Here is a 23358-nt window from a genome sequence, read left to right on the forward strand (position 1 = left end):
GAGTGGATGGGTAACAGAAAGTAAACCCTGGGATTACTTCATTGGCTCTGCTTGACAGAGGCTCAGTTAATTAATCAATGTGTGTGTGTGTGGGGGGGGGGCGAAAGCCGACACACTCTGGCTAGGCTTATAAATGCCTTCGGGCGGATAGCCTAGTACCTACCTATGAACCTATATAACAAAATGCACAGAGTCCATTTCTTGTAGACAATATATGAACCACTGAGGATAGCTCTCAACTGTCCCTGATTTTGCGTATGTCTCTCCTGATTTGCTACTAAATTACTTAATATTACAATCAAATATGCCAAACTTTAGAGTTTCATACCGCTCATTGTTCAGAAAATGTATGCTGATGAAAAGCCTGTTGTTTTATTAACTTTTTAAAGTGGATTACAGTAATATGTAAAATCGTGTGTCTTTGTCCATCGTTTTTTAGCTTTCTCCATAATTCTTAATTTAACGAATTTGAAAGATATTTATTTATTGCATTTCTTTACCGAGAAGCTCCGACTGGGTAAATAAGCTGCTCCTTTTCAGCAGAGGCCCGGGGAGACAAGCTCCACAAAAAACATTAAAATCATAATTACTGCATTTTAAACAATACGGATACATTAATTTTAGGTCAAGGTCAGACATGCAACAGAGCAAATGCTATCCGATCAACTATACCTATAAAGTAATTAAGGACACTAAATTTGTCAGAGATAGCCCTTAAATGCTATGAAACTCAGTGAAAGCAAAGTATGCATTAATCCGTTTCCGTTGCCTGCTTTTAAAGGTAAAACGATGGGTTACTCAAAATTACCGGTCAGAATGCTTGTCATTCTAGCCGTGTCAACCTGTCAATCAACTCTCTCCGCCCATTTTTGCGCGAGCTTCCACGGTATAATCGACCGAGATCCATGCAGAATTACGTCACCATATCACTTTTATTAATACACCTACAAAGACACACCCCGTTGACGTTATAGAAACTACTGAAAGGGGAGTGACGACCAAAATCGGCCGTAGCCACGGTCCACCCCGTAGGCAGGAAAACTATAGCCCCTCCCTGCCGATAGTTGGTACTTGGTGTAGCTGGTTGCTAGAATTTTAGTATGTCAGGCAGTACCCATCTGCGTCAGGACAACTAGATGAAAAGGAATGTGTTGGAGGAACCACGGTAACTTAATCTGTGGGCTCTGACATCTGGGGCTAATCGGAGCCCATTGTAGACGATGAGCGGAAAGTTTACAAAACTTTCTCACTCAATTCCTGCAGTAGCAGCCTTCCGATCTGGCTGGGCTCATCAGGACAACTTTTATTGATCCAGCCTTCTTTTGATCTAATGCTTTGTGAATGGTTACAGCGGAAAGTAAAGGGGGCCAGCATGAGGAGAACCACTGTTTGCCGAATGATTTTATTTACTTGTCTGTTATCTTGTACCCTGGTGATTGTTTACTTTCAAAGCACACTCCAGTCAGGTAAGAAAGTTAGATACTGAATCAATGCAACTTCTCCTTTATTACCTTACCAGCATGTTCTGTCTAGTTACCTGTTTTATGTGCGTTGTGGCTGCAGAAGAATGTGCATCATATAGCTTTGTGCCTTGTTGCACAGTAATCCGGTTGGTAGTTTTCTTTTTGCAGACTTTAGCATCTGTGCCCAAGTAATGTAGTTCCGGTCTAAGAACGTTGGTACCTGGCTTGTACTGCGTAACAGAAGTTGTTATCAATTGCACACAAGAACTTCACTCACTTTTGTTAATTGTTTTAATTTTAGTATGATTGTCAAGCAGTTTCATATTCTTTGCATGTATTTTCTTAACGTGATTACAATACAATTTACAGTCTGTTTAGTCATCCACTCATTTGGTAACACTTCTTTGAAAAATTAGCAAGGTTTACGGAATCATAAATGCAAGTTATATTCTTGCCTTATAATTTATTTTTTTCTGCTATTATTATTACTACTATTTTACGAACGAGATCTTCATTTTTAATTTCATTTAACTTAGCATGTATATTTTTAACCAGTTAAGTGTACTGGTCTTTCTCAGAATGTGGCAAGGAATAATGCATTATTTGTGGACATTGTAAGGTAGCCAGCCAGTTTTGGATGAGACCAGATTATTTGGGAAAACTCACACAAACATAAGGAAAACATGCAAACTCAGTGCATATTTATAATGACTGGAAATGAGGATTAAATCTTGGACCCTGGCATTGTGAATTCGAAGTCTTAGCCATTGTGACAGCTTTTGCTTTATCATCTCTACTGATTACATCATAGATTATCTGGAAAGCGATTGTTAGTAAATTCGTTACCCTTGCCTAGTGCATGCAAATACCTCTGATCAAGTAGCATTAATGCTGAGGAGTGTTTGAGAACTAAACATTTCAGGTGTTTGCTAGATTTCAAGGTGTGACGTACAGAGTGAAACTCGACTGGCAAATTCTCATACTGAATGGTGAGAAAACTTAACTGTTGTTGATATTCTTATGCTGAGTGAGTTGTAGGTTTGTCATGTATCCCTCAGTTTAGCCTGAAAATGATCCAAAAGGATCAGCATGCTAGCCTGATCAACTTATAAAATAGAATCAATGAGTAAAGTGTGTAAAATTATGTTCATTGTCAAGTTATTCCTCCATGTGTTGTCCTTTGTTAAGTTAGCCTAATAGAAAACATGGTATTGAGTAATACAATAATTGCTCTTGCTTAATTTCTGCCCAGAACCTCGACTTGCAGCTAAAGGTAGGTATAAATTAATGATTAAGTACTGGTCATCTGAGCATTAGTTTATCAAATTACAGAGCTGTTCAGTGCTATGAGATCCTTCTATCAGCATTTTAGATTTTATTTCTGTAGCAGTATAGCCAGTATTCAGTAAAATACATTTTAACATAGCTCTTACATAAAAATGCCACCTACGTCATTTGATAACATGCCTTCAATGTTAATGTAATTTCTGAGGAATGTTTCTCTCATTGAATAATAGCAAAAGAAGAATGAACAAAAGAGTATATATGCACGTGTGTGTGTGTGTGTGTGTGTGTGTGTGTCTGTTGTGTGGGAGGTATGGCTGAGTGTCGGTTTACTAAATGGAAGCATGGTGGAGTCTTTGGTCTTTGACAAATGGTGACTGAAATGTGTCCAAGTAAATGTTTTGAACAAGTCACACACTAGCATGTTGTTTTGTTTACTGCTTCCTCTACATTTATCAAATAGAATGAGCATTTTCAGTGCAGAAGGTAACACAGTAGTACAGTATTTCAGATACTGATGACTTGTGCCTGTAACTATGTGTGCCTTTTCACCACAGAAATGTAAAACACATGGCAGATATGGAACACGTGGTAAAAGTGAATACATCTGTGAAAAAGAGAGATGGTAGGAGAGAGAAAGTTGCACTAAGTTTAGCCACTCAGGCAAGCAGTTTAGGTATCATGTGTTGGACCACTTAAATACAATGCATCTTTGCTTTGACAAGTTAAAATAAAAATCCCTTTCACATAACAGAGGTAATGTTGGTAAATGCCACACAGTAAAGTATCAGGTTGTGCACACATAGCTAGGTCTGGTTTAGAGCATTATATTTCATGTGCACAGCACTGTCACACAGTTATGTTGGGTAAAAAGCCATTTTGACCAGATTTCTCAAAATTATGAGCATTAAAATGCATATCACTGTCGTAGCAGAGGTTTCCAAAGAGGAATATTGTTAATATTCAGAATAGAAAGTATTCAGGTAGTAGATGTCATATTGTTAGATATGATGAATCTTTGTATGTGCTTACTTTAATTATTTTGTAACATATGCACCCTTAATCAGGCCTGATTTCATGAGTCCGTGAGTCTAGGAGGAATGAGGCAAACTCTGAAGGCTAAAGTCATAGTACTGTGCCTATGTCATAGTCATAGAGAAGTGTAAATCTGACACCAGTCCCTCATAGCTTGGATGTTCTGTTTCAGAAACACTGTAATTCCATTAAAGAATATAGAACAGACTATCCACAACAGGCTAATTGTATAGTGATGAGGCTCTTACATATTGGATCACTTTCTGAACACTTTACTTCCCAGATTTCTAGCTCAGTCCATTAGCAGCTCACAACTGATAATATCTGCACATCATCATCTAGAACCCATCTAACTTCCTGAGGTAGTAGCTGGTCACACTGCAAGCAGTAACTGCAGAAGATGTTTGGCCACTAGAAAAAAAAGCTAATCACACTTTTGCTCTGAAAAATCACTGAATCTGAGGAGATACCTTCTCCTATGCACTGTACAAGGTAAAAGGATTTCCTAATTACTGTTGCAATGCGATGATCACATGTGAGGTGGCTGTCCAATCAAGTATCCAGGTCTGTTACGACCTTTTCATTTTTAAGTGGTGTGTTATCTGTAGTGTAAACTGGGGGTAGGGGTTGCTTACTGAATTGTACAGTGTTGCACTTTTTAGGGTTGAGTTTGAGCCCATTTTTTGTACACTAGCTATTGACAAATGTAAGTTCATTTTGGACTACCTGTATGTCAGAGGGACACTTGACGATGACTCTCAGCTTACAATCATCCTTGAAGTTTGTTGATCATAGATCCTTGTTTGAAATATATATATCTGAGAAGCTGATACCTAACGGATGTGGTCCAAGCACAATTCCCTGAGGAACTCCACTGGTCACTTTCATGCTCTTGGAGGATGCTCTCCCTACTCCAATTTTTGTGAGTCCTGTCCCTAACCCTTTTGTCTTTACACCTAACCACATATGGGTCAATTTGGAGCTCCTTCAACATGTTTATTATATTTGCATACAGAATGGTATGGAATGATATTGCTTGCCTTGATAAGGTCAAGGTATGCTGTGTGGAGAGCTAGTTTGCAGTCTACAGCCTGAGTAACCCTCTCAAAGAAGTTCACTTGATTCAAAAGTCAAGAGCTACCCTTGAAAAAGCCAAACTGCTGGGAGTGAGTATGAAAAGATTGTTGTTATCATAGTTAATTAGGTCAGTTATAATACGTTCCGTGGCTTTGCATATAAGACTGGTTACACTGATAGGCCTGTAATTCCTGGGGTCAGTGGTGGCACCACAACGCCTTTGTGACAAAAACAATTGCTAGGTGCAAGAGGTTGAGGACTGAGCTGCAAATGCTTGTTTAGTGCTATTAATTAGATAACTATGTTGTCATGCCCCTTGGATGAGGTGTTCGTTATTTTGGAGAGTGCTTTCAGTATGTCCACTTGTGATGATTGGTGGCTTGATTCCTTCTGGGATAAGTGGACTTGGAGTAGATGTCTTTGAGGTGAAGTTGGCATTAAATTTGTTTGCCAGTATATTGGCAATATCCACTGGATCAAAATAAGTAGTACCATTACGAATACGTTCTGAGCTATGTTTTTATTTCTTGTTTTTCTGATATAACTAAATAAGGATTTGTAGTTATCTTTGGCTTCTTTAACTAGTCTGAATTCATGGGAATGCCTTCATTTTTCAAGTGTCATTTTTTAGTTTCCTATCTAGGTGTCTGATTTTCTACTTAATTTGAAGTTTTTTTTTTCTGCTATTGTGACGCCCCTGCACTGGCCCAGTAATCAAGGAGCCACAGTCCTCACCACTGGCAAGAATGGGGGATGTACACAATGGGAGGATGACAAGTATGCACACAGTAAAGTGCAATTTCCCTTAAGAGCACACAGAGATCACAGTCAGTCTGGGGCTGGTTTCTGCCTCTCTCCCCAGATCCCCAGTAAGACTCCCCACTGGCACAGCTATAGAGTTGAGACCTTAGCCAGGGTGCCAAGCCAAGTCCTCTAATACTCTCTCTTTCCCACCAGTACTTTATGTCCCTGCCCAAGTAGCTGACACACACACACACACACACACACACACACACACACACACACACACACACACACACACTTTGAGATTTGTTTTACACACACACACACATGGGAAAGGCTGGAACAGGTTTACTAGCTATTCCCCCTTCTGCCCAGACTATAAGGTAGTTATCACTGCCACCAGAACCCCTCCTTATTTGCTACAATAAGGCTCTTACAAAGGGTGTCCAGTCATACTGTCTAATTCTACTATTAATCCATAAGGTAGTCTGACCAAGCAAGGCTATTGGAGTGGCCTGTACAGGGTCACCAAATAGATATGCAAGTACTCTAAGAGCTTACATATGTCTCACACATATCAGCCATGAAGATAGGTTTAAATATATTTAATTAAAAGAACATGACAATACTCAGTAAATCAACACAGAAACTTCAGATCTCAGAATCACAGGAAATATTTTAAAACAACATTGCAGGACAGTCTGAAATAAATACAGAAAACATCTAAACTAATCTTCCCTATATTGCTGTCTATATCTAAAAGAGATGCTGTGCCCTAAATCTTACTTACAGCAAGGCAAGTGCAGATGGTGATGATGTGTGGATGTTCTTGCTAGGTCCAAGACAAAATACAAAATGTCCAATCTCTCTCTGAGAGAGTTCTTAAATTAATATCCAGTATTACTGCTGGGTTACCTTAGACAGCATCACTTTTTGCCACCTAAACAGAAACAAACAGAATTTAACATCTCTGTGTGAAAAATACATATCTCTCAGGTATTTACATATCTTGGAAGTCGTAAAACAATAAAACACTTTACATATCTTGGAAGTCGTAAAACAATAAAACACTTTACATTTTAAACTTAGTAATTACTTATCTTTCAAGACAATACAAAAACTTCTAGTTCTAGACATTGTGTCTCCTACACTGAAACTGAGAGAGAACTTTTATAATGCAATCATAAAGCAATTCATTTCCAACTTATTTTCTTGAAGTTTTGCAGGTTAACCCTTTTGTGTTCTAGTTTCTACTGTTAAAACATACATTTGCACAGGTATATAGTTCATATGCATTTCTGTTCTAAGTTAGCAGGGCATGCTGTGGTTACATTTTAGCTCCATACATAACATACCATTCTGTATAAATCATATCAATATTCACAAAATTCCAGATAGCTGTGCTGGCAATATTTCCATATATCACAGCTATATAGGTTACAGAGTTTCTTCCTTTTAGTAATGCTTCTGGACCACCACACTGGTTTGTTTTTTAAACTTCCCATTTGCCTGGATATAGTTGGGACTGTCAAGGTAACACATTTGTCAAGGTGCGAGTAGAACATATCTACATAACTCTTTGCAGTATCAACATTTTGAGTGATACTGTTACACTAGAATTTGGAGCCTTCATCATAAAATTTTAGGAGATTTGTATGTTCAAAGCCTTGAATTCTGTAATATTTGCTTCTGATATTTTGGAGATTTTGATGCAGAGGGTTTACTTGTTTGTTATCTGACAAAACCAGTCAGGGGAATACCTTGGGGATGGTACATATAGATGATAAATTTATTAGGACCATGTTAAGTATATTCTATTCTGTAGAGGTTTCCATAGCAATCCTGGTCCAGGATGTTTGTTAGGACCATGTTAAGTATATTCTGTTCTTGTAACAATCTGGTCCATGGAGCTTTTATTTGTAAAATTTAAGAATTTTTGCACATATTCTATGTTTGTGATACAGGTCTCCCATTTTATCATTGTAGTACAAAATAAACAGAGAAAATAGATACTGCATATATAAAATAAGGATGATTAATAATGTTTATACTACACTTTTACACTGGAATTCAGCAACACCCCCAACACTGTGTCATGCACTGAGATAATTGAGATAATAGTAATGTTAAAGGTTATGGGGTGGCGCCCAGGTCGTGAGGTGAATACAGAAGTGACTGACAGAAGACAGAGATTCATAGTTAAGGGACAGTTGTTTGTGGAAAAGGCAATTCCTGTTTAGTGTGTCTGTGCCAGATATCATGGTAGGTAGGGCAGGAGAATAAGATCAGCCTGTTTGCTGATGATACCAAGATAGGAGCATTGATTACCCATATTTGAATCAATCACTGATGAAACCTTAAATAAAAAAACAAAAAAAAACAAAAGTAACCACAGTGTAAAATATAACTAAAAAAATATAACTAAAAAATCTGATGAAACCTTCACAGGCTTTCAGGCGGAGAAGTAAGTGATTGCCTTGGTTTAATATAAAAAAAGTACAAGATTATAAATTTCCATGGGAAAATTCAGGGAACATATACAAGCTAAATGGGGTGACCCATGAAAGGCCAGAGAAGGAAAAGGCTATAGGAGTTATAACCCCCCTTGGATGAATCATGCAAGCTATGTGAAAGGTGCTGCATAGCATGATGAGTGGACATAAAAGGTGTGCAGAGAAAGGGAGTTTAGGTATGCAGGTAATAATCAGAATGGTGAAAAGGGTGGAAAGGATAAATAATGATTCTTAGTGCTTCAAATACGCACATTGGAAGAGCAGGAGTTGTAGTATACTGCTACCAAACTGTCCCAATATAAGTGAGTGGGTAGGGAGAAATTCAGGAGGAGAAAGGGAGGTGGCAAACGGGGCATAGGTGGTAGTGGGATGGAACAACCTTCAAGACAGATTTAAGAAATTTACTGGTTGCTAAATCATGGTTCATCTAGTGCCCCCACAGGTATTTATTCATTTGAAACTGAATAAGTGGCTATGCCCATGTATTACATAAGTCCTCAAATTATTCCACTTATATAACTCACTTCCTAATATACCTACTGTAATGTATATTACAGTCTAGGTCTTCTCCTAATACTGATTGAATTTCTATACTTATTCTGTTATTAACCATGTGCAACTATTTTTTCTTGTATATATAGGTCTTGTTATGTCTTCTGCTGTATACTGTATTTTAACATATTGTTTGAGAATTCTCTGTATACTAGCATTTCAGCATATTTTGTAAAATTTTACTTACTGTGGAGCTTTTTTCCCTGGGCCTCCACTGAAAATGGATCTGTGTCTAGTCGGACCATCCTGGTTAACAAAAGTAAATTAAATATTTTCATGCTCTTTTATTATTTATTATTAAATGTATTTAAACTTTTCATTGTGGCTGGTACTTTAGAGAATATTTTAACCATTGAGAGTACTTATATCTATTTCGTGACTCTGTGGCCACTCCTGAAAGCTTTACTGCATTGGTCAAACGCTGCCAGTTGTATTAATATTAATTTTACTCAGTATAATTTGGTACCCTTATGAGAGCCTTAGAATAACTGGCTTTGGAGTGTCTGGTGGCAGTAACTACTTTATAGTCTGGGCAGAAGGCAGCATCGCTAGCAAATTTGTGCCAGCCTTTCCCAGCTGTGTGTGTGTGTCTGTGTGTGTGTGTGTTTCTGTGTCTGTGTGTGTGTGTGTGTGTGTGTGTGTGTGTGTGTGTGTGCAAATCAAATCTCCAAGAGTGTGTGTCAGCTGCTTGGAGCACGGACACAAAGCAATGGTTTCATAGAGAGAGTGGTGGAGGACTTGGCTTGGACATTCGGCTGAGGACTTAACTCTATATCTGTGCCAGTGGAGAGTCTTATCGGTGACCTGGAGACAGAGAGAAACCCAGACCCCAGACTGAGTGTTTTTCCTGTGTGATCTTAAGGGAAATCGTGCTTGATGTAGACAGCTGCAAGTGAACATACCTCTCCAGTGTCAGTGGTGAGGATTCAGGCCCCTTGATTACTGGCCCAGAGAGGTAATATCACAGCAACCACTAGGAAAAGGATTGCAGTAGAAAAGTTTTATAGGCCTTCATTTGTAATAAACCATGATGCAGTCCATATGACTATGTTAATATGACTGTTGATTACTGCCATATTTTGTGTGAGGGAAGAACATCTTTACAATTTGTAATTGGGATAGGGACATGACAGGCAAAATAGCTTAAAATGCAAAATAATGTAAAAGGATGGATGCATTATTTATCTTCAAAAAAAGAGTAACTTAATTGTTTTAGGTTATCAGCTTATAGGCACTTTTTTTGTACAGACTAATATACTTTGCACGATCATTATTGAATACTGCCAGGATATTTTTTAGGCTTCCAAGTTCCTCTTCTTGGAAAACAGGCCTCATCCAGGATAGACAGCCCTGTAGTCTGGCAGTATTGCCCATCCTGTCAATATGATTACCTCTAGAGATTTAATGGGCAGACTTATTTCTTTGGCACATTTAATTACTGTTAACAACTGACGTGTCATGAAACGTCTTGGTAAAGATACTGTAGTTCTTGCACTGTTTGTTGCATAGACTTCTTTTCTAAGAAATGTGCTCTAAACTGTCTAAGAGGCTATTTCCAAGGAGCATACCAAATGCGTTGTGTTCATGACTTCACTAGACAGTGTCTGTTTCAAAGCTGGCCTTTAAAACTAAGGTCAAAGCTTTTCTCACTGCATACACCCAGGGAAGCAGCAGTCTGTCCAGTTTCTTGATCAACACTGCCAGAGTACCTTCAGCTAAGAACTTGGATACTAGCTTTTTGTTAGACTGCATGATTTTTACATCCCCCTAAAAAGTCACTAACATCCACGCCTGAGCATGATATAAAAGAACCAGTTTAGGCATCATACTTGCAAACATTGTATGGAAAATAAACCTTAAAAAATGTACCTTCTGAAAGTGCTGACTCCTTCCACTCATATTTGATGATATGCATACATGACTGGTAAGAACGGATTCTCTCCTGCGGATGTTTTTAAACTCATTGGTAGTTCTAAATACTTGATAATAGCAGATCAAATCAGCTACATTTGATGTAGTAACAGAGAGTTTTGATCAAGGGATTGATTTCTGTAGTGCATTCTCTGAAACCTGTTTCTTTCTGTTTATGGTCAGTAAGAGGACATGCAGACTCCTTAAAAAAGGCACACCAGCTGGAAACTGATCCGGAGGATCAAACACTGTTGAGCAGGAGTGCTAACTGCTACATCATTGTGCTACTTGGAACCGATTTAACTAACCATAATCTTAGCATTGCAGTATTTTAAAAATCATCCTAGAAGTAGCCCTAGAATTGTCAGTGTAGCCCATGTAAAGTGTTCCTCCATCTGTGTTAGAAGATGTTTATGTGGGAGAGAGTGAGCAGTTGTTATGTTAACTGCCTGAATTAGATTTATGAAATGAAAGGACAAGGTAAGAATGGCATTCTTGTCACCGAGCTTTGTTATTGGAAGAAGGGGTATTGCTTACAGATAGCAATGACAAGTGACTACTGCTAATGCAGTCCTTTCATTTGCATCAGTACACATTTCCAATTTACTCTGCCATGCAGGTGTTGACTTGCTATATGCGAGTACTAATTTTCAAGGCTGACCTGGTCTGGTTAAATAATTGTTTTCTCAGAATCACATAAACATCATGGGAATAAATCCCAAAGTTATAAGAAACATGTCATCTTTGTCTGTCTTACCAAAATGCATTGAACTGATTATCAAGTCCAGACAATACTCTGAACAGTTAGTGGTATGTTCAGATGTCCTAGATTAAGAACAAAGCTCATTCACCCTAGGTCAAACAGTATTGTTTGCATAAAAATGTCTGTACTGTTTATATAGAGCTTTTTGTTCCCCCAAGCCCTGAAATTAGAGCTAAATTCATACTTCATCAGTATTGTTGGCTTTGTGGGAAAAACATTCTGATATTTGGTATTTCTTTGGTTAGGAGAAGGGTAGATTTTAACCTGTTGCTGTACTTTTTATTTTGGCCCAGCTGTTAATTTCAAACAGGAGTGAAGTCCAGGGTCTAAACAAGGTCTGTGTACTACATTATAATTTTGAGTCAATGGTTATTCCCCATCTCCTTGCATGTATTTTCATTTGTTACTTGATTTTAAATGATTGTTAAAGCAAATTAAAATGTACTGAATAAAGTATGTCTCTGTGATTCGCATTGCTACTGCAGCTCTCCTCAATTGCCTTCCTAGAAAGCTTTTTTTCTTGGTCTTTTTTGTGAAGCATTTTGCTTACTTACATACTCTGCAAATAACAGTTCCAACATAGTACTGCCACCAAGTGACCTGCCATATATGCATTTTACCATCACCTCACAGTTTCACCCCATTTTTCCCCACTCTTTATCTATTGTGCCGACCACTCCACACTCCATAGTACTACTCATATCTTCACTTGAACTTTACTGTCCATGACATGCTGGCTTTCTGTACATCTCCGTATCTCCCACCTACCTTCTGATTACAAACAGTTTCTTTCTTCAAACATCCTACCATAAGCGCAATGCTAATTAATCCTTTCTTGCCTTGTCAATTCCTTCTTTGGTGGTGCCACCCCAAAAGCAGTACATTATTTCCAGACACTTTACAAGCACCGCTAATTGACTCTAGTGTGCTCTCAAGATCTGTGAAAGGGGGCTGATGTTTGGCAGGTGCAAAGGAAAAGCAGTGAAAAATATCTAAAATCTGGAGTCTATGATTTTTGTGAGATGACATTCTTTGAGGATGAGTGACTTTAATTATTCGATGACTGTTTCTGTCTATTTTATAGTGGTATTACCTGTTTTTCCTGTTTTTATAAGCTTTAATTGTTGGTTACACTTCTTAGTTTAAGTTTGCTTAAAAGTTAAACTACAGGCTAATACACTCAAGTGTACTAGCTTTTGATAGCATTTAATCGAAAAGCAAAGCATTTATTGTGTTTTCTGTTCTGTCTGTGAAAAAAATTTGAAAAAAAAAACAAAAAAATTCTTGTTCTCCTAACTTTCCTGGCTAATTGTTCCAGTGATCAGGTTTTGCTGATCCCTGGGCTTTGTCTTGGTTCCTGTACTTCTCCATTTTCTTTGTTTGGTCAGGGGGAAGTTTCTTTACTCACCAGTGGGAGTGGGGAGTACTGAGCTGCCTGTTTGTCCTCAGAGGAGTGGTTTAAGACAGTAACTTGTAATTCATTGGCCATTTTGGGTCATTTCCTGCCTTTTCCAGCCCCTTTAGCGCGATTTAGCGCGGAGTTGCCACTAGAGCAGCATTGGGCAGCGCCGGTTTAACAAGGTTAAACTTTTTCTGGCTCCATAAAGTCTGTTCTTCATTTTTTCCCTTAGAACTGCTCTACTAGTAACCTAAACAGTATATCCTATATACTAAAAAGCGCAGCACTTGTTCCTAAAAGTTTTTTTTTTTCAAAAAAAAGCTCAGCACTTGTCTTAAAAGCATCTTCCTTGCAGGTTAAGCACTTCTATATTATACAAAGTCCCTCACTTGCGAACCCCCCCCCCCAGGAGTACCCACTACCTTACTAAGTCCTCTCTTATTCAGTCTCATACCTAACTTCTTAATTTTTCTAGCATGTCGAAGGGCCAGATGCTGCCGTCCTCTCCTGCCCAGTTGGTGAATCTGGGAATATTGAGGCAATGTTACAATTGCCTCATGTACACAGACAACCCTCTCCTCCTCCCACATAACACAAATACTTGTGAGAGATGCAGCTATTTAGCCAAACTGGAGGCTGAGCTCTCTCAACTCAGGACTGGCAAGACCAGACAGGAGGAGAAGGCAACTACACACACCACAAAACCAGCCTCACATAATGCTACCACACCACTGAATCAAACACATAAACACACAAAGAAATACTCGGAGGCTCTGAGTAAAAATTTACCTAAACAGCAGAGGCCTCCAAAGCAGATACCCAAGCAACTGCTATCTCAAGACACCCCACAAGCAACACATAAACCACAAAATCAGTGTGCAAAGCAGTCTGCAACAGCTACCTGCATTGTCCCTTTCAGGAAGTCTCTGAACATTAGGGCAACTAAAGTGAAACCACCTAGCATCTCCCTGAAAACTTTGACCTCTGTAAAGACATTGAACACATTGTGCTCCAGTTTGTCCCTGCAACAGCTACCTGCATTGTACCTTTCAGGAAGTCTCTGAACATTAGGGCAACTAAAGTGAAACCACCTAGCATCTCCCTGAAAACTTTGACCTCTGTAAAGACATTGAACAGTATGTATTGCCAGCTACTCTGAAGGATTACATATTAAGCAACTGCTTCTAACCAGGATTGTATGTTTACTAGTCTTAGCATACTATTCAGGCAGGCTAGCCAGCAGCCTACCCTCCCTTTACAGATTCAACCTTTTCCCCTATTATTCTAACCCCCTTACATTACCTGTTCCTTCTCTTTCGCGCTTTAGTCCCCCATACCCTCCTAGACAAGACCATTGCTATACTATAACTGGCCACCAGGTGGCACCTCGTTAACTAACTTTCTATAAAGACAGCTTTCTGATTTGCAATTGTCTACCCCTCATTGTAACCGTTCAAACTTACTAGCTTCTGCCCTGTATTCCCCTCATCTTTTCTGTAAGCTTTCTGTAACCTGACCCCTAGTCACGCTGCTCTTAGTCCCCTGATACTCTTATCACCTCTTCTTCTCTCCCCAAGGAAGCCTGCCTTCAGTGCTCTCTACCCTTACATCCTGCCTCTCTTCCCCCACACCTTTGAATCAACCTTTCTCCCACCATCAGACTTACCTGTTGGTTAGCTCTCTCTTTACTGATTGTCTCCCTCCACATTTTACTCCCTTGTCTCTTCCCGCTCCGTTCGCCCTGCGGGCTCACTCCGCTCCCCTACCCTACCCCCAAATCCCACCCACCCCCACAACCTCTACCTTTATAGCCTGTAAACCACACCTACTTCCTCCCAAACTATCAAACTCCTCCCCTTCCTCTTCCCATCCCCTCCCACCCCTCTCTATACTCACATGACAACTTCCCCTCATCCTCCTCGATATAATTTTAGATCTCATCAACACAACAACATGTCTCTCAGTTATTCATCCTACCCAATTCAACTGTTACTCCTTTTCAGCCTCACTTATTTTTACTCTCTTACACAACCCTCTCTCATCAACCATTCTACCCACTTACATACCACCTTTCATCTCCATACAACAGAATCTCACTACAATAACCACATCTCTCCTAACCTCTACCCCCTCTGCAACAACCTATGTTTCCACTATAAAATTATCCTTCCTCATAAAGTCATCACACCCTCCCTATTCTTCATATCCCCCTCTAATCCTTCCACCCACTCTATTCAAACTAAACAACCCAAATACCTCTTCTTACTAACCAAACTTCTAACTTCAATACTTTTATCTGGTGATATACACCCTAACCCAGGTCCAAACCACTTCTCAAATTATAAATCCATCCTATTCACTTCTCTTAATGCACAAAGTGTAGCAAACAAAATCCCTAACCTTCATGCATGGATAGTCCATAACAAACCTGACATCTTAGCCATTTCTGAAACCTGGCTAAAACCCCACATTAAGGATGCCGAGATATTACCACCAAACTACTCAATCATTAGATCAGACAGACCCTACAAAAAGGGTGGTGGAGTAGCTCTACTCTATGCATCCTCCCTATGCCTAACACCCTACAACAAAACCATTCCCAAGTTTTCTAATGCAGAACTACTACTAGCTCATCTCCAACTAAATACACACAAATCCATTTCTATAGCCTCTCTACATTCCCCCTGGAGATAATATCCCAATACCTGAAAACATCCTCTCCTGGCTATCAAGTAACATTAATCATGAAACTATAATCATGGGAGATACCAACATTAATTGGTCCTCCATACAGTCACCTACACACCCCCTCAACATCAACCTTTTCAAATACTCTCAATTAATCAACACAATAACTAGGCCATCCAAGGACTTCTCAAGGGGCAACATCTTAGACTGGATTCTAGTCTCCCATCCCCATAACTACCCTGACAGTGGAACCCTTCCTGACCCCCTCAGTGATCATCTTCCCATCTTCACTACACGTCTTCCAATTCCCCTACAAGTTACTCACAATTACATAACTACCAGATTCCATAAAAACTTCAACCCTGAAGCTTTTTCCAGTAACCTTAAATCTATTAATTGGACTCCCTTAAAAACCCTACCACTCGAAAATGCAGTATCCCACTTTCTACCTTCCTAAACATCCTAAATAATCATGCTCCCCTAATAACCAAAAGAATAAAAAAGAAAGCAGCCCCCTGGCTAACAAAAGATACAATTACTTCCATGCGACTCAGAGACAAAACATGGACACAATACAAGAAAAACAAATCTACATCAAACCTCAATCAATACAAAACTATACGTAACTCAGTGAAAAAACTTATCTCAATAGACCGGCAAAATTACTTTATCCACCTTCAAAACAATCATAAAACTAACCCACGAAAATTCTGGGCAAGTATAAATTCACTCTTAAAACCTGGTACTATAGAAAATCCAAACCCCAGCCCAGACTCACAAGACATAGATCTTGCTACCCAATTCAATTGTTTCTTCATAGACTCTATTTCTAAACTTACTTCCTCTTTTACACACAACAATTCACCTAATACCTACTCTTCTGCCAACCAACATCCCCCTCCTACTCCTTTGTCTGATTCACCCTCACCTCAATCTCCCCCTCCTACTCCTTTGTCCCATTCATCCCCACCTCAATTACACCCTTTTTCAATTAAACCTACTCCTACTTCTACCATAAGAAAACTCCTACAGAAATTAAAACCAGGCACCAATGCCCCTGACAACATTCCCTCATACTATCTCAGTATAGCTGCTGATGCCATTGCCCTCCCTATCAGCATCCTCATCAATCGCTCTATCCAAGAAGGTCTTGTTCCCGAATCCTGGAAGAAAGCCTATATTATTCCTCTACACAAAGGTGGAAATAATACTAACATCTCCAATTTTCGTCCTATAGCCATCCTCTCTCCCATTTCTAAAGTCCTGGAGAAATGTATCCACCTTCAACTCCTTCCCCACCTCTTGGACAACAATCAACTAACCCCCACCCAACACGGATTCAGACCCCATCATAGTACTATGACAGCCCTTCTATCTTTCCTCGAAACTGTTAACAAAGCTAGGGATTCTGGACTCATTGTATCTACCACTGTTCTTGATCTTTCCAAGGCCTTTGACACTATATCCCATAACCTACTTCTTACTAAGCTATCTAATCTAAACCTTTCTCTCACTTCACTCCACTGGTTTAACAGCTATCTCTTCAACAGACAACAAGCAGTCAAATGGAAAAAAGCCACTTCCTCCTTTCTAAATACCCCTACAGGTGTCCCACAAGGCTCCATCCTGGGCCCCTTCTCTTCAATATTTTCATTAATGACTTTTACCACGCTATCCCTCAAGCTAATATTATTCAATATGCAGATGATTCCACAATCATCTGCACTGCCTCATCCATACCAACTCTACTAAAGCTTACCCAGGATGCCTTCTCCACCACTGAAAATTGGATGAAAGACAACCATCTAGCCCTTAATGCTACTAAAACCAAACTCATGATATTTACTCCTTCAAAAAATACTAACATCGATCTTAAATCATTCTCCATTTACAGCCATAATAACATTCCCCTTGAGCTTGTATCAGAAACCAAACTATTAGGAGTCCAAATCGATGACCAGTTTAAATTCCACTCCCATCTGCTAAAAACATAAAAACACACCAAAAACTTGGAATGCTCTACCGTCATAATCGCTTTCTCAGCCCAGCTACCAAGATTACACTCTCAACTACATTTCTCTTGCCCTCCCTTCTCTATGGAGCACCCCTTCTTACTAACCTCCAATCTTCCCTCAAAACCAAACTATCCTCTTGTTACAATAAAATTGCCAAATTTGCCACTTCTAACAAATCATCTACACACCACTGTGAACCACTCCACAAACTAAAATGGTTAGAACTACCCAACTACCTCTCATATACCCAACTCACATATGCTCACAAACTGATTTTCCAGCCATCCCTCTGCCCCTCACTCTCTTCTACCTTTAAAATCCACCACACACAAAGACAGCTAAGATCAAACAATCAAAACCTCATAGAAATACATAGACCCCACCACCCTCCTGGACAAAACCTCCTGTCCTTCTCTCTAGCACGCTCATGGAACTCCCTTCCTCCCTCTATTCGTACCATCACAAGCCTCCCATCCTTCAAAAAATCACTCCACTCTTATCTATCCTCCACATGGCAATGCTCCTGCTCTCACCCTTCATAACCTACTATTTCATCTAGTAACTCTTTCAGTTCTGACTGTATGAACACCAGGCAGCATTACCCTTGGCCTACCTGTATACTACGCTAACTCTCTCTCTCTATATAAATACATAAAAAAAACAAAAAAAAAAAACAAAAATTGTTTTTATAAATTTGGTGTAACTCTTATTGCCTTGTTTCAGCTGTTCTCTGCACGTGTTATTACGTAAATTGTACTATGTTTTACCCCATCAAATGTATATGTATTTCCTCTGTACTTGGTACTTTTCTCATGTTGAACCCCATGTTATGTCTATGTATATCCTCATTCTCTGTTAAATATGTATGTGGAGCTTTTCTCCCCAGGACTCCATTGAAAACGGGTTCTTGAGCCCAATGGACTATCCTGGTTAAACAAATGCAAATAAATAAATAAATAAGTCACAGCCCTTAAGGCCAAATACAACACCAAACATACTTGTCATAGGTGACTCCATAGTCAGACACACTGACGTCCCACTCACCAGGCTGAACAAGGAGAGGGTCACAGTAAGCTGCCTATCGGGCGCTAGAATCCGCCACATAACACAAGCACTCTGGTCACTCCACGGCAAGTACAAATATGACACAGTCATTGTCCATGCTGGTGTGAACGGCCTGAGACGTACCTCCCTGGACTACATAAAAAGAGACATAGAGGAGCTCTCTGATTATGTAGCCCAGGCAGGTATGACCCTGACCCTGAGCAGTATCCTTCCTTCACCAAGAATGATGCCACAATATAGAGACAAGATGATCAGCTTTAACAATTGGCTTAATTTCTGGTGTCATTCAAAGGGGATCCAGTGTCTGTCTGCCTGGGATGACATGCTTGACAAGCCATGCTGTTTCGCAAGGGATGGCTTGCACCTGTCACCCCTGGGATTCCGGATATTGGCTAAGGCTCTTGCCACCTCCATAGTGCCTTTTTTAGGCAAGGCTCAAATTCTAAACCTACCACCCTAGAAAACAAAAATGGGAAGAAACTGAGGGTAATGCTGCTCAATGCCAGAAGTCTAAATCTCAAAATGCACGCACTCGAGGCCCTTCTCAGTATGTAGAACATCGATGTCTGTGCTGTAACTGAAACCTGATTCAAGGCTCCTGAGAGCACCCCGGCACTATCAGGTTTTACCTCATATCATGCGTTCCAGCCCCAAAACCCGGACCACACCACAAAAGGAGGGGGTGTATCCATATTCATAAAGGATACCCACACCTCCAGGTTGGTGGCAACGCAAAGCTCGGAAACCATCCAGGTGCAACTAACCATAGGCAAAACTGCTCTACAATTTGTAGCATGCTACAGGCCACCCTCTCAAACTCAGGAACCCCACACAGCCTTCCTGAAGACACTGGAGGGTATAAATGTATCTCCAAACACCATCATATTGGGTGACTTCAACTACCCGAATATAGACTGGGAACATTACTCAAGCCCTAACTTTCTAGCCCAACAGTTCCTGGAGTTCATAAATTCAAATGCCATGGAACAACTAGTCACTGTTCCCACGAGAGGAGAAAATATACTAGATCTCATTATCACAAACATGGGGACAAAATGCTCCACACCGGAAGTATATCCCTCATTGGTGAGATCTGATCATAAACTAATCTCACTGGAAATCCACATCTCGCCCACACCCCAAACAAAAAAGACCACAGTGAAGAACTTCTCTAAAGCAAACTTCACAGTATTCAAGACTGGTGTGGTATCCTTCAAGGCCCCTGAGCCAATGGAAACCACAACCCAAGCTGCGGAAGCCCTTACAAATGCCTTCTATGAACACCTCCAGGACTGCATGGATCAGGCAATCCCAAATAAAACCAAGACTCTTTCCACCAAGGGCAAACGTCCAGTCTGGTGGACCCCAGCCATTAACAAACTTTACAATAAGAGGAGAAAGCTATTACATGATAGAACAAAATCCATAAAATGGAAGTCACCCCTGATCATTATTAATAAAAAAATATGAGCACTCATAAAATCAACTAAGGCCAATTTTGAGAGAAAAATTGCCATGGATTCAAAAGACAATCATAAGGCCTTTTTCAGCTATGTTAGGAACCTGGGTGGAAACTCCCAGATATGCTCAGAATTAGTCCAAAATGATACAAAAATCACTGAACCCACAGACATTGCCAACATACTGGCAGACAGGTTCAGTGCAAACTTCACCCCCCTCTCCCCCCTAAAGGAGAGATAACTATCCCAGTGGAGTGTAGCCTCCCAGACATCTCAAATGCACAGGTGAAAGCTGCTCTCTCTAAAGCTAAAAACACAGCATCAGTGGGACCGGATGGTGTCCCCGGCTGTGTGCTACACAAGCTCAATGAGGAACTAAACCCACACATAAGGCAGCTGTTTAATCTCAGCCTTACCACAGGATACGTGCCCAAGGAGTGGCGTACGGCAACTGTGGTCCCACTCCACAAAGGCGGTGCCTCTACGGACCGTGGTAATTACCGCTCCATAAGCTTAACAAGTCTAGTCTGCAAAGCTATGGAGAGGATCATAATGGAGCTCATAAACAAAGATATAGGGGACTTGCAGACATTGGACCCGACCTAGTTTGGCTTCGTCAAGGGCAGATCACACCTTTTGAACTTGGTCGACTTCTTCGAAACAGTCACCAAGGCCATTGATGAGGGAAAGGCAGTCCATACAGCCTACCTTGACCTTGCAAAGGCTCTCGACACAATACCCCACTCGGGTATTGTAGAAAAACTTACCAGCTTAAATGTAAACCCATATGTCACAAGATGGGTTGCAAACTGGCTTAAGGACAGAACCCACAGGGTTAGAGTTGCTGGCGCTATGTCAGACTCCAAGCCGGTCACAAGTGGTGTCCCACAGGGCTCGGTCCTTGGCTCCCTATTGTTCGGCATCTACTTCTCAGAAGTACAGGCCAACATGGGAGGACTTTGGCTGACAATGTTTGCAGACGACTGCAAACTGGGCGCCATAGTGGAAAGTGCATCAGACACGGATATCCTTCAGAGGGGACTCACGGAAACAGATAGCTGGTGCCAGAGTCATGGCCTGAAGTTAAACGCCAAAAAATGTATAGTCATACCCTTCGGGAAAAACAAGGTAACCCCAAGCTACCATATAGGTGGCAATCCACTAAGCACAGAAGAGGTTATTAGGGACCTGGGGACCCAGGTTGACAGTGGCCTTTCTTTTGACACTCACATTGCTAAAGTGGTTAGAAAGACCTTCTACATTGCCCACCTGATCATGAAGGGATTCACATCCAGATCTAGTGAGGTCATTGTTCCCCTGTACTCTTCACTTATCAGACCAGTGATCGAGTACAATGCCCCATTCAGGATGTATCTCACCCGACATCTGTAGCAATTGGAGAGACCCCAAAAGTTCCTCACCAAAAGGATAAAGAGACTCCAAAATCTGTCATATGCTGCCAGATTGAAGAAACTCCAGCTCTATTCAGTCGCATACCGTCTGCTCAGAGGTGACGTGCCTGACATACAAGGCCATGTCCAACCCGGAATTAATGGACATGCTCCACCTCAAAAAATCCAAATCCACCAGAACCACTAGAGCAAGCGACTTAAACCTTAGCACGGATATAAATGGGATGTGCTGGAGGGATAGATTTATCACTCAGAGACTCCCTATGCTGTGGAATAAAATCCCGGTCCATGTGAGGCAGAGCACCTCGCTGGCTCTGTTCAAGAGAAATCTTGACCTGTGGATGGGAGATCGTAGGTTTACCCCGGGAATCATCTCTGTGTCACTGCTGGACAGAGGCACAACAAACTAATGGGCACAGTATTTTTTCATATAAGGGGTGGCGTAAGCCACAAAACTTTGGGCTAGGCTTATAAATGCCTTAGGGCAGATAGCCTAGTATAAACCTATGAACCTATGAAACTAAAGCAGATGAACAATGGTGATACAAGACTGTGTCTCATCAGCTATTTGAGCACATTGTTTTGCTTATTACATTAACGAAACAAGTTGTATGATGAAGTGTTTGTTGTTTTTGGAAATGCAACATGCATAAAATATAGTTCTGACAAAGCTAGTCTTTTAAATGAAGTTTTGAAAACGCATATTTGTAATGTTTGTAATATTTGCCTGTTTACTCCATTTTTTCCCATTGAAATTTGAAAATGTGTATTTGTAACATTGTTAATAATAATCTGTTTATTTTTCTTTTCATTATATATATATTTATTTTAGAAAGTTTGTGTTGTGGGTGACAGTTTTTTTAATGGTGCCTCATAGGCAATGGTTACCCAGCACAACTCTCAACCTCTTAGCACAAAAAATCTGGACAAAGCTAAAAATAATGGGGGAGAAAGTCACAAAAATAGGGACAATTTCAAGTATTACTCTTATAAACTTAGAAATTTGCTAGAATAAAAGGTCATGGGTTACCATCCATTTTCTGAAGGATATGAAGTCTGACATTTAAATGCCTGTTATTATTTAGTGAATTAATTCCTCAATGATTAGCAACAAAAATCAGAAAAACAAATTTTATGAAGAACAGACCAAAAATATGAGGCAGAAATCTGAACATTCTGCAAAAGTCTGGGCAGTTGAGAGTTATGCCACTCAGCTTGGTTACCCTCTATATTGAGTGTGTCTGCATGGTGTTTCGCAGGGCTCAGGTTTTCTGCCACATGACAGTAGATGAATTTGTGATGTTCAGTTTGTTTGTAGGGGTGTGTGGGGTGTGCCTTTGTCCTAAGATGAATTGTTACCCCATCCAGGATTGATTCCTGCATTATGCTAACTGTCTTTGTCTGCCTGTTTCCCTGAATCAAATAAAGCAAATATTGTAAACAGATGTATTTGAAGGATAGATGAAACTGTGGTTGTGTTGTGACGGGTACTGTTTTCCCGTCTTGTATTATGGGTTTGCACATCCTGAAAGTTTATTTTGTAATGTCTTCACTGAAATCTTCTTTTTAAATGAGGATTATATGTAGTTCTTTGATCTTTGTCGTGAGACAGTTGAGGCAATGTTTAAAATAAGGTCTGTTACTGTGCCATTGTATATTTTTGTATAGCTAACCTTTGTAACTGTTAATATTTTCATTTGTAGCATGTTTAAATTTTCCTTTATAATGCTTATGTTTGGCATATCCGTACTGCAACATTCAACACCTATAATGTCACTTCTTAGGGCTGGGGCACACTGCTACAGAGAAGTCCATATTCTTTATTGAGAGCCTGGCAAAATAATCTTTGGTGTCTAGCATGATGCAGTAGTTTAATGCCTAATGGTGTACTAATAAGATACCAGTCAGTGAGGGTTTGTGCTTAGTCATTATTGTAGAACATTTAAGAATCATTATTGAGCTCCTGTGTAAGTAATA

General features: G+C 40.1%; 1 protein-coding gene across 1 annotated transcript in view; it reads left to right on the forward strand.

Moving 5' to 3' along the window:
• The first annotated feature begins 970 nt into the window (after window positions 1–970).
• LOC122807288 (carbohydrate sulfotransferase 11-like) overlaps window positions 971–23358 on the forward strand; it is a 971210-nt gene continuing 948822 nt past the window's right edge. The window contains exon 1 of the mRNA XM_044078411.1: window positions 971–1466. Within this exon, the coding sequence (XP_043934346.1) occupies window positions 1331–1466 (136 nt within the window). The 5' untranslated portion in view covers window positions 971–1330. The remainder of the gene's footprint in view (window positions 1467–23358) is intronic.

This window comes from Protopterus annectens, chromosome 7.part0 (assembly GCF_019279795.1).
Source record: "Protopterus annectens isolate FY-2018-M chromosome 7.part0, PAN1.0, whole genome shotgun sequence".
Classification (NCBI taxonomy): Eukaryota; Metazoa; Chordata; order Ceratodontiformes; family Protopteridae; genus Protopterus; species Protopterus annectens.